The following is an 18,621-nucleotide window of genomic DNA, read 5'->3' as shown; positions in this document are numbered from 1 at the left end:
AGCGACAATACACAGGTAAATTAAGAGCCACTGCTGTAACAGACTTCAAACCAAAGTGTGACAAGGGACAGCTGTAGGCTAGGTGAGTACAGGAAGTTTTATTTAAATTACATTTTCTTCCTTTGAAGACCTAAACATCTCTACTACAGATCTTCAGATCTCACTGCTGAAGGACAAAATTTCTAAATAGATAATGCCATTTTCCAGTATTGCTTCGATACATGCAGCAATAACTAGGAAAAGCCTCATGTATTTCAGAAAGCAGGAAAACAAACAAACAAACAAGCAGTAAACCAGCCCTGTCGTGTCTGGGGAAACTGTAAGCATGTCCATTTACGGTTCATCACTTTGGTACACAGCAGCTTTATGTAGAAAGAGGGTCATGTAACTTGGTTTCCCTGCTGTTTTCCCTTTTAATTTACAGAAGTATAATGGAAAGAAATCTTTTATTTTCTCCTTGCAGTCATTAAAAGACTCATTTTTCAAAATAACTTCATGTTCCCATTGTTCAGTGAAGCTGAATATGCTATTTTTGATCCTGTTTTCCTAATGGCTAGATTTTTGTATTCAATATTGAAGTCTAAAAAAATTAATTCCTGAAGTTCTGATTTCTATGAAAAGCATCATAGAAGGCAAAAACATGTTAGAACAAATTACTTTTTAATGACCTCATGTTCTTGTCTTTGTAGGCTTTCATATCGGACTGGTCAAGACACGGCTAATTGCGACACATGCAGGAACAGTGCATGTATTATCTATAGGTAGGTTAAAAATACACTTCTTCCTGAGTGAAAGTAATGATTTATTCACTAATGCAAGATCAACTGATTTTTCAGTAACACAAAACCAGTTTAAAAACAGAAAACAAATTTAACTTCACTAAATTAGTAAAATTCAACAGACACCTGTTTCAACATGAGTCTAAACTTTTCAGATCAAGGTTATGGTCACTACTACTGCTGTAGCTCTTGGATGTGAAGGAGCTTCATTTTCACCTTGCTAGAGATACGGAGTATTTTCTGTCCAACAAGTTAACATCATCCAGATTTATTTTTACAGTGTTAACACCTGGACTTGGGAAGTAATTTTGGGAGAGAGACTGTATAGCAAAGACAACCAGATACAGACTCAATCTAGACAGTTTTATCAGTAAAACAACATGACTGCCCAGGCTTTTATGTACTTTTACACTGTTTTAAAACATGCCCAGCCATCACCACTAACTTACTTAAATCGGACATTTACAGTCTTCATGCAACACAGGAGTGAAGGCTTTGCTCTGTACAAAGATCTCCTCTGGCAGCCCCGCTGCGCTGTACGGTTCTGTCAGGGGAATACAGGTTTGCTCACTACTGTCAAACAGATAAAAAATTACAGACTGCGTAAAGGTTTTCTTAAAGATTGCTTGTACCTGCTATAATCTCCTACATAAGGAAACACTTGAGGGGTTTACTCACTAGAAAAGGTAAAAGGATAACGCTTCTTATTTTTCCAAAGCAGAGGTTCCCCTCCTAAAGTTTATCAGGCATGAGACCCATTTTGGCATGTACAGTATTATAGTGAAGGAGTAAGACAGGCAGTGGGCATGACGTGAAGCCATCAGGATTCTGATGTGTTTCACACTGACAACTTAATTGTCCTCCTCCATTAGAGTCTGAAAAAACCCAACTATTTTCATGCATCACAGGTAAGATGAAAACAAATGCATCGTGGTGTTAAGAGCATTTCAGAAAATTGGGCAATATAGTACAGATGAAAACGTATAAAGATGACAATTAATTACAGTGAAGATACAAACTAAAATGAAGGTACAAATGTCGGCTAGGTCTAAACAGCATAGGATTTCCCCCTTCACCCCTTAATTCTCTGCTCGGTCTCCGATTTAGGCAAAAGACCCGGAGCTATTTATACGTTATTGCCTAGCTGCCTAGAAGTGAAGGGAAAAAGGATGGAAAACTTCAGCTCCATCTTTTCTACTTAACAGCTAAGCAGAAAAGGGAACGATGCTGTTCTGTGCAGGGGAAGGAACCAATTAATTTATTTTTTGGTCCTTTAGAGCACTGTATAGAAGCATATAAATAACCAAAGCCTACTGTGCCTCCCTTTTTCTGAGCCCACCCCTCTGCAATTTCTTGTTCAGGGCAGCCTGGGAAGGTACAACATAGCACATTGCTATCAGGGAAACTATTTTTGTTTCATTAGCTAAAAAAATCCAGTTGGAAATTTTTTTAAATCGTTATGTCAGCAGATTGGAAGTTAAGGAACCTTCCAGCTTCTCCCTCTTACACTGCAAATGAAGTGACTCCGGAAATGCAGATTTCAAGAGTTTCCCTACTGACAGACGAAGAGCAGAGCAGGCAGGTCTCCAGTATTCCCCCCCCAGAATAGCCATTCAGACGGAAGCTATCAATGCTGGGCATTTGCCTAAAGCAGCGTTTCCAGGGAAAGTTTTAGCAAAAATCGGCTCATCTTTTGGACAGATTAGGAGACTATATGCTGCAGGCAAGAACTCCAAAACCAGAAGACAGTGCAAAACAGAGGAACTATGAGAAGATCAAATTACTAAGACAAGATAAGTAGCCAGAAGGGATAAAAGAGAAATTCACTGATAAAACCACCACTAACACAGGCTGCCTTGGAGCTTCTGCTCCTCCACAAGTCAAATACTACAGTTGGGAAACCTCTGAAAAAGCAGCAGCATTTCATTAGTATGGATGCTCGAGCTACACTTAAATCTAGAAGCAATGATACACGCCGCACCTTTGCAAAGGGTTTGCATGACAGCCATTGCACAGTTACGTGATTTCTCTTGATGACAAAACACCTTTTTGGAACAGAAATGAAAAATCAGAAAGCATTCCAAGATGCACTGAAAACCTGGGTTATCCCTGAGGGCACTGCACACTCCAAGCTGTCAGTAAAAGTCAGGTGTCAGAGCAGGAGGATCATCCTGTCTGACCTACTGCACCTTCCGCTAACGGCTTTTACAACGTGCTCCTATTTCGGACCCTCCTCAGTCTTGAGCTCTTTCACTCAAGTAGATGTGGGAGACTTAAGAAAAATATAACCAATGCCCTTAAGGGACAAATCAATCATTTCAAGAGAAAACCCTAACTTTTCCATAATTGACTTCTTTAAAAAAAAAATATGATTCAATTTTGAACACAGTAACATTAAAAATATTCAGAGCTCTCTCAAACCTTTATTTTTAAACTGCAGTGAAATAGCATCTTAGAGGAACGACTAAGTTGCCCTACTGACTACCCAGCTGCATCCTGTAATGTCAAGTATAGCACATGAGAAGCTAGAGTGGAGAACCAATCAATGTAATTAAATTCTTGCTCCTCGAGATTACTTTTTAGAGTATGAATACAACATGGCACAAAAGCTAGAGACAGTGTAGACAGTAACAAAAAAACACGGTTGTACTTTAAGGGGTTTTTAGCTGCTTTTCAGTATCAAAAATGCTGATACTGTTAGTAAGTATTCCAAGATTAGTTTTTTAGGAATACAATTGTTTTGCATATGAAATTTACATTTTTTGCTAAGATTCTAAACCTATTTTTATATTATTTTGCCTTTATATTGAAATAAATGCATACTTCTTAATATTAAAAAAAAAAGGAAAACCAGGTTACTTCCTCATTCTTTTAATAAATAGGAAACTGCTCAGACATCACACGCTATTAAAAAGACAACATATCAAAAACTTATAACTGCCTTAGAAATCAATAGGAAAATAGACACCTCTAAATTTGATTCCTCATTTCCCTCAAAATTCTACTTATTTCTGCGATGAGAAATACATTCAGGAACTTCTCGCGAACTCTAGACACAATTTCAGAGGGGGGAAGGCTTGAGTCAGCACCCTGAAGACTTCCCCAGCCTACGGTCACTGGGATTTGGGTAAGGACAGGATTAGTTGTGCTGCTTCTTACAGAGCTCGAGGCTCAAACACAGCAGAAAAAAATTTCTTGGGCAACACCATCACTATAGGTTTTAAAGCCTGAGTATAAAGTCCCAACTACATAGCAACAGTCTAAAGCAGTCAGTAAAAAGTATTCAGCATCGTGTCTTCATAGTAATTTCCAGACACTATTTAAAATAGTAATTGAAAAATGTGATTTGTGATTAAGGGTAGGTAAAAATTAAGGTAAAAATAAACAACCATTTTATCAAATGTTAATCTGTGTCAAATGTTAATCTATCCCATTAGCATCAGTATCTCATAAACAGTTTCAAAAGCATCTTCTACAAATTAAGAGACAAATCTACAAAAGACAAACTTCTACATGTCTTTTAAAAACTAATGTAAATTCATCATTGAAAATTTTAAGGATAGAAAAATAGTTTTATTAGGGCATTTTGTCTGGACAAAGTCAACTTAAATGCTGAAGTATAGAAAATTGGTTATTAAGAAGAAATTGCATTGATATGCAGAAACTGTACCAATTCTGTAACACCCAAAACCCACCTGGACTAAATCTTATTAGCCTGTTTTATTCTGTTGTTATTTTTTAGTGAAACTGCCCTTTCCACTCCTGTTTAAATGACCATCCCGTGTGAATTTTAATCCTTGAACAGAAATCTACAGGAGAAAATGAGTTTTCTGTTTAATATTTTGTGCATTATTCTAAGGCCTTTATGGTGACTTATTTTCATGAAGGAGCATCCTGAGGAATTCATGCCAGACTTCCCTTAGTCACAGAGGTCAGAAGCACTCGATAGCTTTTACAAGGCTTCTTTAGCTTCTGAAAGTAAACTTTTTACTAGATCAAAACACTAGCCAATTTCTGCAGAGAGGAAACAAACAACTTAAATCAATACTATTCTATTGCAGTTGTTGGAGGGAAAAATTACTCAAAGCTGTGTCGACTATTAATTTGGCTACTTTTCACTCCTTTGAAACTTTGAATTAATATATGCTGGGTTTCAGTATTTAATTTTGTCTTTGATATTGAAGTTCTTCTGAGGTGCATTCCAACTGTTCAGCAGAAACTATATTAATAGAATCTATGAAATTTAACTCTCAATACAACAGTGGCAAATAAAACAGGTCAAACTCATGGTGATGCAAGTTAACTAGGTAGCATGGAGCCCACATGGAAGTACTTCATTTGTAAAGATCAGATATAGTGATAATTATTAAAATTAATAAATATGGCAGTACAATGTGAAAATAAGACGTGTAGACATAAATTCCTAAAACATCATTAGTGTAGCAAAATCAGGTAGCTAATGATGAGAATAGTGATTTTCATCATCTTTTTATTTCCTACCCACACTAATTAATTTACATTTTCTCCTCAGATCTCTAGACTGTAAGATGCTTAGTAGTAAAAACGGATCTTAATGCCTTGCTAACACTGACAGTGCTTTGGATCCTGGGCATTTGTGATTTTCATGCTGAAATAGGAAATTTAACAGAGATTGCTTAAAAGTATATTAAACTAATTTTCGAGTGATTAGCGCTTATCTGGATCCCGTTTTTCCAAGCTGTGGCATGCACTAATGCCATGTCATCCAATTAACGTGACCCAGAAGGAGACATGATATTCTTTAATTCCTGCTTCACCTAGCCTACTTAAATGCAAAGAGTTAAGCCGCTCTACAAATGCTTGCAGGATTTGGGCCTTAACATTACAAACTAGGTAATAAAAAGGTAAACAGAAAGGCTGTAGAAGAAATGAGAAAGGCTCAGGTTGAGTAGAAGGGAGAAAGGTTTCCCTGTGAGGCAGAAAGCAGAGGAACAGGCTGCCCAGAGCCTGTGCAGGCTCCATCCTTGGAGGTTTCAAGAGACAAGTGGATAGAGCCCTCAGCAGCCCCGTCCTGAACCTGAATTATTCTGATTTGGTGATCTTACAAGTAACCAACATACCCAGTCGTTAGCATCTAATAGCCTTAAAATGATTCATGTTATGAACGTGTGACTGTTAGAAAAGAAGAAAATCCATCCACATTTCTAAGCTTGTTGCTAGATACCCTCCCACAGTCCATATGCTTAAAACCAAATGGTTATGACTCCTCAAACTCTGTTTTCAATCCCTTATACAGCAACAAAATTAGAAAAAGTTCACTCTGCTGCCAGCATGCAAAAAATAAACTCATTAACATATATTCTCAAAATCATTAAAAAAAAACCCACGAAGCCAAAACCAGAAAATCCACCGCACCAATCCCTAATCCGCAGTGTGAGGGTTTAGAAGATGGGACAAGCCACGGCCTGAACACGTCGGCCATCTTGAGCGAGGGGTCATGACTGTCCCCCTTGGCTCTGCGCCCCTTTATCACACAGTGGGCCCCACGGACATCGTCACAACACCTCCGGTAAGCCCTGGATCTCACCCCCGGGCGTTACATGGCCTGTCCTGCCACATAAACCACACAGCAACTTTTGGGTGTCCTCAGGGCATGGCTGGGGGCCCAAGGTGCCCTGCGCCCAGCAGTGCTGCTGTGGGTCAGGGCTTCACTCCTTGCCCTCAGGCGTCACGCACCAAGCAGGCAGTCCTCCGCTGATGAGTTATTCAATACTTTTTGTTTCCCCGAATACAATTCAAATTCTGCATAGAAAATAGTTTTGTTCCAAGTTTGTCCTGGGGTACTCGTTATTACAGCAAGCGAGCCTTCGTTGTTTTCCACAGTAACGCCATTTCACAAATACAAAAAGCAAAGACTGGGGGACACAAAGCCCAAAGAAAAACAAATAGGCAAACCCCACAGAGGTTCCCGCTGTCTTCAATTCAATTTGTATCAGCACTAGCGTGGCCAGCAGGGACAGGGAAGGGATCTTACCCCTGGACTCGGCACTGGTGAGGCCACACCTCTGTGACTGGGTTCAGTTTTGGGCCCCTCACTCCAAAAAGGCCATTGAATGACTCGAGCGTGTCCAGGGAAGGGCAACGGAGCTGGTGCAGGGTCTGGAGCACAGGTCTGATGGGGAGCGGCTGAGGGAACTGGGGGGGTTTAGTCTGGAGAAGAGGAGGCTGAGGGGAGACCTCATCGCCCTCTACAACTCCCTGAAAGGAGGGTGCAGAGAGGGGGGATGAGTCTCTTGACCCAAGGAACCAGCGCCAGGACAAGAGGGAATGGCCTCAAGCTGCGCCAGGGCAGGGTCAGACTGGCTCTTAGGAAGTATTTCTTTGCAGAAGGGGTTGTTGGGCGTTGGAATGGGCTGCCCAGGGCAGGGGGGGAGTCCCCATCCCTGGAGGGGTTGAAGAGTCGGGTTGACCCAGCGCTGAGGGATCTGGTGGAGTTGAGAATGGTCAGTGTGAGGTTCATGGTTGGACTGGAGGATCTTCAGAGTCTTTTCCAACCTAGATCATTCTGTGATTCTGTAATTCCAAATTTAAGTCGTGTATAAAAATAGTTTTCAAGGCACCATTCAACTGCCCTACTGTTACCCTCTACCTTTTTGCAACACTGCCTCATTCACTAGGAACCCAACTTCCATAGCACATCAGCAGTTGCTCCTAGGAACAAAATTAGGTCATGATTCACGTTTCAGCGAGGCTCCTCAGTCAGTTTAGTGCACATCCATGCTGTGTAATACATAACACCGGGATCTGGGAAATGGAAAGTGAAGGAAGAAAAAAAATCTCATTTGAGGTTCCCTTTGCACTGGTATCAGTCCCTAGCAGAAAACAAGATGACAGAAAAAGCAGGCTCAGGGTCCGCCACTCCGGGGCTCAGTCAAGCACAGACTAATGTAACTTAGAGCTGTAGTTGCAAAGATATTTTTGATCAGACCCGTCTCACTGTGAAGGAATTTCAGAGATCTTAATTACAAAGTTCTCGCCTGCATTTAATGAGCACATCAAAATAAAATTCTCAAAGGTCTGTTATTTGATTCTATTTGGCCAAATTTTCATGGGAATGACATCTGTGCAAACACTGATACACAGGGAACTGCCCTAAAACATAAAGTTTCTGTTGTAAACCTTGCAAATATACAGTTGCTTTGGGGAGAAAACACAGAAAACCAGAATATTTATCACAATATTTATCACAGACAACATTTTAGTGCTTATACATGTTCACAAAACCAGCTTATTTGCACTGGAGTTTCATGCACGGGAAAAATTTGAGATAGACATTGAACATGGAGAAACTCCAACCCCGTGTTCCAAATCTGGCAGTACTGTAGTTAAGTGAAGCTTCAGTATGTCCTAATCAGATGCATCAGTCAAATATTTGTGATATTAGCATTATTTAATAATTAGATTGTTCTCTTAATTTTGGAGGGCTTATTCACAATTGCAGTGTATTGAAAAAATATTATTATTTCATCTAAGAAAAACCACCTTTGAAGCCAATAATTATAAACTCCATCATGCATAATGCTAGAGAACATGTAGTCCTCACTAATTAAGTTTATGGAGTTATCATGGGAAGGCTTAATGAAGAGACAGAAACAGACGGAGTTTGAAAGTGAAGAGAGCCACATGGCATAGGGAATATTTCAAGAAAAGGTCATTTTGAGAGGAAACCTATAGAAACTTCGGATACAAAAATAGTGCTAAGCAAAACAAACTTGTCAGAGCTGTCACAGTTGACAAAATCAAGTTCATGAATGCAAGAATTGGAAAGATCTGCAGCTCTCTAACAAAAATATAAAGATGACATACAAATATGTAACACTTGCTGAATTTAATAGAATTTCCTATGTTCAAAATAACGTTAAAGACAAAAAAAATAAAGTCACCTATAGCTAATTTAGAAAGATGTGGAAAATTACAAAATAAGAAGGTTTTTGTCTTATTACTGCAGCACAAACAAGTATACACTAAAACCTAAGTTTGCAAGCAAACAAATCATGTGCCTGAAAGGAGTACTTACATTAAAAAACCCTACAAAGCTAGATAAATTGATCTTGATAGACAACAATCAATTATTCTGCAAAATTTACAGTTATAAATGCTGAAATAATACAAATGTTTTCATTCATCCTCTTTATACTCTTCGGAAGTAAAATATTTCATTTTGATGTAAATAGCTGAAACACAGCCTGAACTGTGCTGCAAATGGTTTTATGCAGTAGAAAATGATAATAACATGGTTTTTGTCATACAGACTAGAACTAAGATGGTTTTTCTCGAGGTCTGTCTTTAATAAAAATTGATTATGAAAAAAGTTATTCTGTTCAGCAAGTTGGTTTTGGTTTTTTTTTAAACAATTTATCTTTTACATCAATTTCAAGTAGCTCTTAAGAGAGCTCCCCCACAAGAATAGCATTTTGAAAGAAGTAAAAATGAACTCTGCCGGTGACAGAGCTGAAATGCCTTTTTTTTTTTTCCCTCAAGATTTATACTGAGGAACAAACCAACTATAATATATACCAAGTTCAGCCCAGATTTGCATGCCACTTTAAATGAGATTTAGAGAGCTCTTAGAGAAGAATGTGTTTCACACCGAGATTCTCTCACTGTGTTACTGAAAGCATTAATGTGGTGGGGCATTCACAATCAACCGACAAGCCAGTCTTGCCACAAAATTAATGCTGCAGTTATCTAACCAGTTGCTTTTTGCTAGCTAAACTGCAAAGAAGAGCATGTTACCAAGTCGAAGACAACACTGTTTTTTCATTAAGAAGGACAGATATTAGATTAATCAGTAGGCTTGTAGTGTGCTTCTGCAGTAACAGGATAGCCAGCACAGCTGCCTCTGCAAATTCAGTATTCACAGGTATAGTTCCAGCACATAGCTAAATTTTTTTAAATTATCATCTTTGATTTGGAATGTCTTTTTACTGCTTAACAGCATAGAGGTGGGGAAAATAATTTGAATATTTGAACTCTTACCTAGTGTATTTCTTTCCTCCACTATTAGAAAGTTTATTCAAATCACTCCAAATCACTGAAATGCTGACACTTTTGCTCAGAATGTGTTTAACAGTTAAATTAAGCACCAAAGTAGGCACAGCCAGATGCAAACCCAACCAAACACCAAACTAGACACAGCCAGATGCAAAAAAAAAGACCTTACACCTTTCCAGGGCTTCATTAGAAGTTGTTATAGACTCCTCAGCTCTTTGAAACACCAAAGCACAAAAATATCCCAAACTTCTCTCAGCATCTTTGCTTCCCTCTCCTCCACCCTAAGAGAAAAATAAAATCCACCTAAATCAGCAGATGTGCTCAGTTTGCACCGGCTGTGGCACTAAATAAAGTCCACCAAAATTTCTGTGACTTCTGTTATTCCAGCTGACTTGGAGAATTTCCTCTTAAATGACTTCAGAGGTGGTTCGTACTGTGTGCTTGCACGGTCAGGGTGGTGTGCCACCCTCCTTAAGCTACACAGGGGTAGTAGTAACAAAAGCTTGAAAATCTTTTTTTAGATGAGCTACACTGGGTGTATGAGGCCTGCAAAAGTTGGCCTAGTTTCTCTAGTGGTTTACACCAAACAAGCAATAGCAGAAATAACTCAGAAAGCTTATTTAATAGTTATTAAATGTGAACTGACATCCAGGAACAATAACCTCGTATTTATGCAACGCCGAGGTAGCAAAGGTAGTCAGTGCAAAGCCCCAGAAACCTCAGCAGCAGAGGCAGAAGGGCAACCTCTTGAGTATCCCCACAGGTGCATTCACACACAATCTTCACCTCAGTCACCAACTGCTCGGTTTAAAACATCAAGCAAAAAGGGAGGGAAGGAAGAAATTAACCCCGTGACTGAAGTCCCTTAATTTCACCCAATTTTCTAAATTCATCCTCTGGTATCCAGGTGCCACACTGCAATGTAAAGCCCAGGAGGGGATGGACTTGGTGCAGAACTTGGCCCCAAGCTGCTGGACAAATGCAGCTGAAACCACAAAGTTTCAGGGTATTTGTTCAGTTCAAGTATCAGACAGAATTAGCCTTTTTCTGAAGTTTATCATGTGGTTCCTCTGCTTTATAAGGTAAACTTGAAACAATCTCTAGCACACACTGTTGAAACAAGGGTTGTAATTTCATCCTCCTTATATTTCTTAATTGCTGGCAGGATTGCGTAGCTGACACAGAGTCCAGGAGGTGTATTATAGAACTTCAGTATGTTTTTTTTGAATGCAAGCTTATGTTTAAATGAGTATTTCCCTTATTCCTATTAAATTCTAGTTGCAATGGAACAAACAAGTACATACTAGTTACTACTGAAACAGGTTCTTTCCATTTCACCTACAGATCTGGCCAGCTAAATAAACAGATCTACATCATTAGATGGTTTTGTCTCAGCTGTCATTTACAGCAGGGGCCAAGTAGATTTTACCTTGTTATCCTCATTAAAGGGTAAGTTTAGATGCTGTCAGCATATGCTAAAGGGTTGCGTTGGAAAAGAGAATTGGGTTTTTTTAAATTTATTTATTTTTTTCACACACATATATGAGTATACACATATGACAGCACTTCGGTGAAATGAATCTAACTGCTGGTAAAACTTGCAAGAAACAGCAAAGGTAAAGAAATTACCGTGACAGCCTTGTTGCTTAGGGCCAACTCATCAGCTTTTCTCAAAAGCGTAAGGATGCCCATGCTCCAGCCCCTGCACTGAGCCTGGGAGCCCTCTGACAGAGCAATTTCTCCACAGAGCTGAGAGAAAAAGTAGCATTTCTAGTTTTCCATCACTTCACAGCACTTCTACCATCATCCTCAAGGCCACCCAACACAGGAGGGAGAAGTTTGCACAGTCCATTTCTACTTCTCTTTGGATTATGTCCTTTCTTGACCTTCCTTTCCACCCCCTCCCCTTCACTTGTGGTGCAAGAAATGTGAAGATCTGATTTAAACATTAATTTTGTATTTGACTTTCATAAATTAAGCACTTTTATATTGGTGTCAGATGTTAGCTTAATAGAAATCTTTCTATCAGCGTAATTAGTAACCAATTGCTTTTTCCTTCCAATTTTTAGCGTGGAATTGGATTTTAAACAGCAAGAAGATAAACTACAGCCAGTTTTGAGAAAACTTCATCCTATTGAGGAAACTCAGGTTGCACCTTTGCCTTATTCTCAGGAGAGCTACTCCTCCACTCCCAAGCAAAAATCCAAAACTGAATCAAAAAAGCATGGAAGATGGAAACTCTGGTTCCTTTAACCCAAGTCCTTTACATGTGGAGTTCAAGGCCTTCTTTGAAAAATATTTGGAGTTCTATCAATCATCTGTGATGGGATCTTGGTAGACTGATCAGTGTTACTGGCCAATGTAGTTCTTGACCGTTCTGGCAGCATTTCAGTTCTCACCATATGTACCAAAAAGGCCTTTGTACCTATAAACTCGTGTCCAGAAGCAAGGCGTTAGGTAATACCTTGCCAACTTCTATTTGCAGTTCACCAATGTGGGATGTAAAACCTGAATTGAAATTTGTACAAAGATGGAAAGTAAAACTATTTCCCCCCCCTTAGATCTGAAAGCGTCACATTCTAACCTGTTAAATTGTAGGCTGTCATCCTGTACACAGCTAAATATCACTATTGTTTTAAAGCCTTTGGGGGGTTTGGTTTATTGTCTTTAAATAACAACAAGGGGGAAAAAAAAAGCAAGCAAGCCTTATGTTTGCAATGGTCTTCAGTTTTACAAATCCATGTTGATCGGGGAGTGCAGTTTTCAGCACATATATCCTGGACAAAGCACAATTTTTTTCATGTGGTCCAAGACCATGAATAATCTCTAAGATGTGACTCTATGTATATCTGCCTTCATGCGGCGTAGACTTCAACCAAGCGATCACATTTCACCAACGCACCGCCATTTCTAATCTAGCCGTGTCCTCGTCACCAGACCAACGAGGCTGCTGCTCGTCAACACGGGGCGAGCACCCCGAAACCTCCCCAGGTCAGGAGAAGCCTTTCACCACAGCAAGCTGACAGGGTCAAGGCTACGGGATGATCATCTGTCCTAGATCTCACTTTTAGTCTTTTGGTACCCAAAAGGTCTAAATGACACATTCTGGCACAGAAAAAACAAAACCCACCCCACAAACAGAACAATCATAAGCTCTACAGATTGTTGGCATTTGCCATAATTTAGTATCTTTTTGTAACACAGTCTTTGGAAAACCTCTACACTACTGCAGAAGGCACCAGAAAATTTATAGAATGCATCAGGCTTTGAAACCTGTTTGGATGGAGCAGTAATTTTAAATGCTGTTTATTTACTAAGCTTCTCCGATGGGTTTCCCAACATACTATAATTTATATCTCAACCAATTCATTGTACTTCTAACCAACCCACTTAGGGAAGAGATGCAAACCAATTCTTTCCTAGTTTTTTGTTGTGGGTTTGGTTGGGGTTTTTTTAAGTGACATTTAAAATTTTTCTCTGAATTATAAACTGCAACTTTTTCCTTTAAGTATTTGCTTCTGTCATTAAATTGAATCTAGAATGACCATCTGTGGAAAAATTTCTCACACTAGAAGTGGCCAGGGAGTGGGAATTTTTTTTTAAGATCATTTGAGTCATACAGTGTCATATGACAAACTGGTTTTCTAAGAATTGGTTTTGAAATTGCAGACTCTGCAGCATCAGTAAGATACAAATAATTCAGTCTTTAGGTGACAGAAATGTAATCATTAGCAGAAGAGTTTACGCATACTGAAAACATTTAAGTGTTTTCATTCACACTATTTTTCCTCTTAGCTCAGCATCAAATCCATTACTGCAAGAAAACTTGAGGAAAATAATTTTTCCCCCCCTCAAAGCGCAAGAAAAGGAAGTTAAAATGGAAGCAGAAATGCAAAAGATGTCTATGTCCAGCTCAAAATTAATTTCAGCAGGCTTTAATGGAAAAAAGTCACCTTTACAGTAAACCTTCAAGAGGGCTACGAGTACTTGTGCATCAGCAAACAATATCCTGAAATACTTTTGTGAAAGCTGAAGGATTAGAAAGGTGATCCCGGGTACCAGAAAGGAAGTGCAATTGTTCCATGTGGAAAAAATGTGTTTCATGTATTTTATATTGTTTTTAATTGAAAATATACAACTGTTTACAAGACAGCCCACCAGACATGTTTTAGAAACCCAAATATTTCCAAACAAGGAGATTATTTTTTTTCCTAAACAGACAGAAATATCAAATACGGACATAACTAGAAAAACACAACAGTATTCAGTGTTCTATTTTAAAATAGTGTTAATTATTAACTCCTCCACGCTAACAGGCCTAGTGTTTGGGGTTTTTTTAAAGAAATTAAATCAAGCATCTCTCAATGGCAATCGATTACAAATCGTTAGTGTCACTGAATCAGTAGCTTTTCCCATAAACCTATTCTAAACGTTCTTGTGTGCAGGGACTCCGACACAAAACTGAACTGTTTCTACGTGCGGTCGCTGACTCACACAGAGACCAGTATCTGTTAATCATTTCAAACGACAGAGGAAAATTCACTGGTGAAACATATAAGAGCTAAAAGTGAAAGTTCTCACGGCGTGTTCTGTACATGTCCAGGCTATTTTCTTAAGAAGTTGCAAATTTTTAATTTTTTACATTTTTTTAAAACTGGAAAAGCTAACATACATATAGTCTTGCTTAAAGTTACATATCGTGTTCTATCGTACCATACAATGTAATTTGTAATAAAATGTTTTTGCAAGTGTGTAAAATGTATCATATTGTATTACATTTAGAATCACTCAGGCTCAGGTTAGACACTGAGAGAAAAACCTAATTCTTTAGAGCTTTTTGTTTGATGTGACTGACAAAGCTATCTCCACCCTAACGTAGAAGACCTTATAAAATGCAGGTATGAGGTTATAACAAAGAAAATGCATCTTTACTTTCAGTGTGGCACATCACGTAGCTTTGCTGAATTCACTGACAGTACCATGCACTTTCATACACTAATTTGCTATATGCACTTCTCCCATATCATGCTTAAAAATACTTTTTAGTCAATAAATACTGCAGTGATTTTATATTACTTGCTCTTTTCTGAGTCCGTATAATTTCCGTTAAGCAACAGTTACATTCTTCGTTTTAGAACTATTAGGAAACACTATTCATGTGAGTATCACCTGTTTTCTTAAAGGGAAAAAGTCACTGTAAAAATAGTTTAAAATCAGGATAAACTGAAAAAAAAAATCATGATTAAAACTGAAAAATCCTACCATTGGTACAAAGTGTTTGCTTTTTCTTGCTTAAGATGCAAAACCACCGTCTATGCCTTTAATTTCACTCTATGTTTTAAAGGTTAATCACTTTTTCAAAACCAAATAGGTTCATTTTTCAGGAACACTTTCAAATCAAGCACGCTGTTAGATTATACAATTTCTTTAGCACCTGTATAATGGCACGCATTATATATTACTACTGGAATTTGTTAACTGGATTGCCACTAAAAATATAGCTGCTATACTGACACGATTCTGTTCTAGCGGAATGAAATGGACTGCATGGAACAATTTTCAGTATTATTTCAGCATCCATAAAATACAACTGTGGCTTATTAAAATAATTGGAGTGCTAGAAATTTGCTGTCAATTTGTTTAGGCGAGTGCAGTTTGTGCTGATAAACATTGGCAGGGCACCCTCCAGACCCCTCCGCTGCCTCGGTGGTACCACAGTTTACAGCATAAAAAGAAAACCTCAGTACTAGTGAGGGAACAAAACCGTGACCACAACTCACATACCACTTCAGGGTTTGCAAATTAAGTTTGCAATACATCATTTCAAGTGTTTTTGTAAGATAAGAAAACATGCAATTCAGTAAAAGTATAATTTTTACATCGTAGAAATCCAGTGAAGAAAGTGAGGCTTTCCCCCCAACATGTTGGAACCCGTTAACCCTAAACTTGATGAATTTTAAGGCACAGAAAGACAATTTCCATCTAGCTTCAACTCCTAAGCAGCCTTAGCCACAGAACTCTCTCCCGTGACTCTCTAACTCCTATTTTACTTAAACTCATGTTTTACTGCCTCCCAGAGTCACCCTGCCCAGCAGGTGCCAGGCGATGGAGAATCCACCACTGCCTTTGATCGGTTATTCCAGCGATCGCCTCCCCCACCGTGTCCTCTGTTTTACTTCACCCTTCTCACCCTCCAGTGCTCCTCCTCCTTGGGCAGGTGCCATCTCCACCCTACAGAGATTCTCCTTCACTAGCCCCAAGGGGCACCTCAAAATCTTCCGTTACCCTCAGCTGCCTTTCACATCTCACACCACAAATCCCCCTCTCTACTTCCTGATGATTCCTGCATCATTTCTGTTTTGGTTTCACCACATCTTTCTTTTAAGGTGTAGAGGGGTTGAAGAAGCGACACGGGAAACACTCCACTCATCAGTAAAGTCATAAAGTCCTCTCCTGCCCACTGCTTCCTCGTCAGGCATCCCAGAAGAATCAAAAATCATATTTTTTCCCCTATCACAGGTGTTCACACTGACTTTGTTCACCACAGACCACTAAGAGCTCTTCAGGACAGAGCCTCTTGGGAGTAAAGCCACCTCCTATACTCTTTGCTCTTACATCTATGAGCTCAATTTTTTTTCCTGTATCAAAATGGAATTTGATTTGTTCCACCACATAAAGGAACCAAGATTGTCCGTTTCATAGACAATGATCATACAGTTGCACAAATCTGCCAACTGAAGTATCTTCCAAAAATTGTACACACATAGGGATCCAAAAACCCCATCTGGATGTCCTTTCTGAAATTAAAGAGCTCAGCAACTAGCTTGTTTTTCTTGGCTTTGTAAATGAAAAACATACCAAGCTGCTGACCACAAGGAAGTAGGGAGTAGTCGTGATTTATTTCAGACCTACCATCGTGGCCGGTCAACTCTGATTTACCGAAGGAGGCCAATATGCTGACTCGCACGGAACACAACATTCTTCAAAAGTTACTGGGCAAGCTGGTTTAAAATTATCCTTAATAAGAGACCTGAGGAAGAATGCTCAATTTACTTTTTTTTTCAGGCAACATGTCCTTCAGCAGGAAAGATTTTGTGATCTTGTTATAGGTGATCTCCCACTGCGCCATTCGCAGGACTAGCTCCAGGCATGAGCCGACATCGCCCAAGCAGCCAATTTCTGTGAGCAGCAACGAACCCCGACCCCACGTCAGGCAACTCGGCACCCACAGATGGCATCCCGTTCTTACCTTCCCCACAGTAACACACACAGAACTTTCTCCTCACTCAGAAATGGCCCAAGTAAAAATCACCATGAGACTTCCAGAGGAAAGAGCCGCCAAAAATAGCGAGTATTAAAATGGGGACAAGATTTTTTTCTTGCATGTTAAATACTCATTTGATATGGCAGGCTGGAAACTAATGCTGATTTCCAAGTATATAAATTCACGGCTTTCACTGAAACAACCTGTGTAAGTGGCCAGAATGTGCTTAATCTTGGTTAATAGACACCTGTGAAACTGTGGGTTTGGATTCTCTTTTTTCTACAAGTTCTGAAGGCTAGAAAAGAGCGTACAGTATCACAAAGGTTAACTTAAAGTCTTCTTGCTACCAACTTCTACCAAAATTATGGTCAAATCAGATTTTAACCTATCACACTCTATTGTTTATTTTGCTTCTTACCGCTGGCCTACCTTATTTCAAGATAATTGTCTTTTAAAGGTATATGATAAAAATACCTTATGATTTTGATCTAGAAACTCACACATTTAAGGAAGCAGAAGTTCAAAATAAATGTGCAATGTCAAAAGAGGCTACTGGAGGATCTTTCCAGTCTGTTTGACTCTGTAGAAAAGGCACCTCCTGCAGTTAAACATGGTTAACTGGCAATTTAACTTTTAACAGACAGCAGTGTTGCCACAGGTGCGAGACACAGCCTTGCAGAATACTGAAGAACAAAAACCTTTAGAAGGTTGTGCCCCACAGCTCCAATATTCAGACCGATGTATGGTAGGCGTCAGGTTAAGAGTTACCAAAATTCTTTCTTATTTCCTGGCTTCAGGTGGGATGTTTGTTACGCCGTGAGGCAAATGCATTCGACCCGATGACCGTGTTGGTCCCACCATCGCTGCGGGCTGGTCCCTGCCCGACCCTGAGGGTCAGGGTTTTGGTCAGGGACTGCAACTCATCCATCTTTCGTCAACATTTCTCCAAAGGAAACTGGTAACAGTCATTCAGCATCAGACATACAGATCCTTACCCATAGGTTATAATGTAGAGAAGGTAATTTGAATTATTTATGGTACCTTTAATAGCCTCTAATTGCATATCCTCCTGAAACAGTCAATTCAGTGCCTTGTGCTCCCATCGCGTTCGCACATCCAGCGACCCATCTTCTGTCGAGGATCTTTGTGCACTAATGTAAAGTCACATTAGGCTTAAGCCTTCCACTTCTGCCGCCTCTGTTCCAAGAGAACAGCATTTCCACTTGACTGCTCAAATCCTCTGGTGATCCCACAGAACTCCAGCCACCCAGAAACACCAGCTCTGACTTACCACACAGTCAGAAACACCACGAGCCTAAGTCACTCAAGTCTCCAACCCAGAAAGGTAAACAAAGATTATTATTAAAATAGAAATTGAAACAGTTTCTACAAAACAACTCTCTTTGATGTTTGCCCCTATAGATCCAAAGTTCAGGCATCCCAAACGCCACAGCAGCTGCACCGCGATTAGAACAGAGGTTTAGAGAGAAAGTGAAGTGGCATGAACTTGACCGACACTGCAAGGGGACAATGAATCTGGGTTTC

General features: G+C 39.4%; 2 protein-coding genes across 5 annotated transcripts in view; one reads left to right on the top strand and one right to left on the bottom strand.

Moving 5' to 3' along the window:
- The window catches only part of INSYN2A (inhibitory synaptic factor 2A), a 49,732-nt gene extending 34,661 nt beyond the window's left edge, over positions 1-15,071 (top strand). The window contains exons 3-4 of the mRNA XM_074831526.1: positions 690-761; positions 11,882-15,071. Of these exons, the coding sequence (XP_074687627.1) occupies positions 690-761; positions 11,882-12,065 (256 nt within the window). The 3' untranslated portion in view covers positions 12,066-15,071. The remainder of the gene's footprint in view (positions 1-689; positions 762-11,881) is intronic.
- Positions 1-18,621, bottom strand: part of DOCK1 (dedicator of cytokinesis 1) — a 312,269-nt gene that overhangs the window by 193,708 nt on the left and 99,940 nt on the right. The gene's annotated exons all lie outside the window — the stretch shown is intronic.

The sequence above is a fragment of the Strix aluco genome, chromosome 7 (assembly GCF_031877795.1).
Source record: "Strix aluco isolate bStrAlu1 chromosome 7, bStrAlu1.hap1, whole genome shotgun sequence".
Classification (NCBI taxonomy): domain Eukaryota; kingdom Metazoa; phylum Chordata; class Aves; order Strigiformes; family Strigidae; genus Strix; species Strix aluco.
The sequence above is the reverse complement of the archived record's forward strand: the minus strand, read 5'-3'. Positions and strand labels throughout refer to the sequence as shown.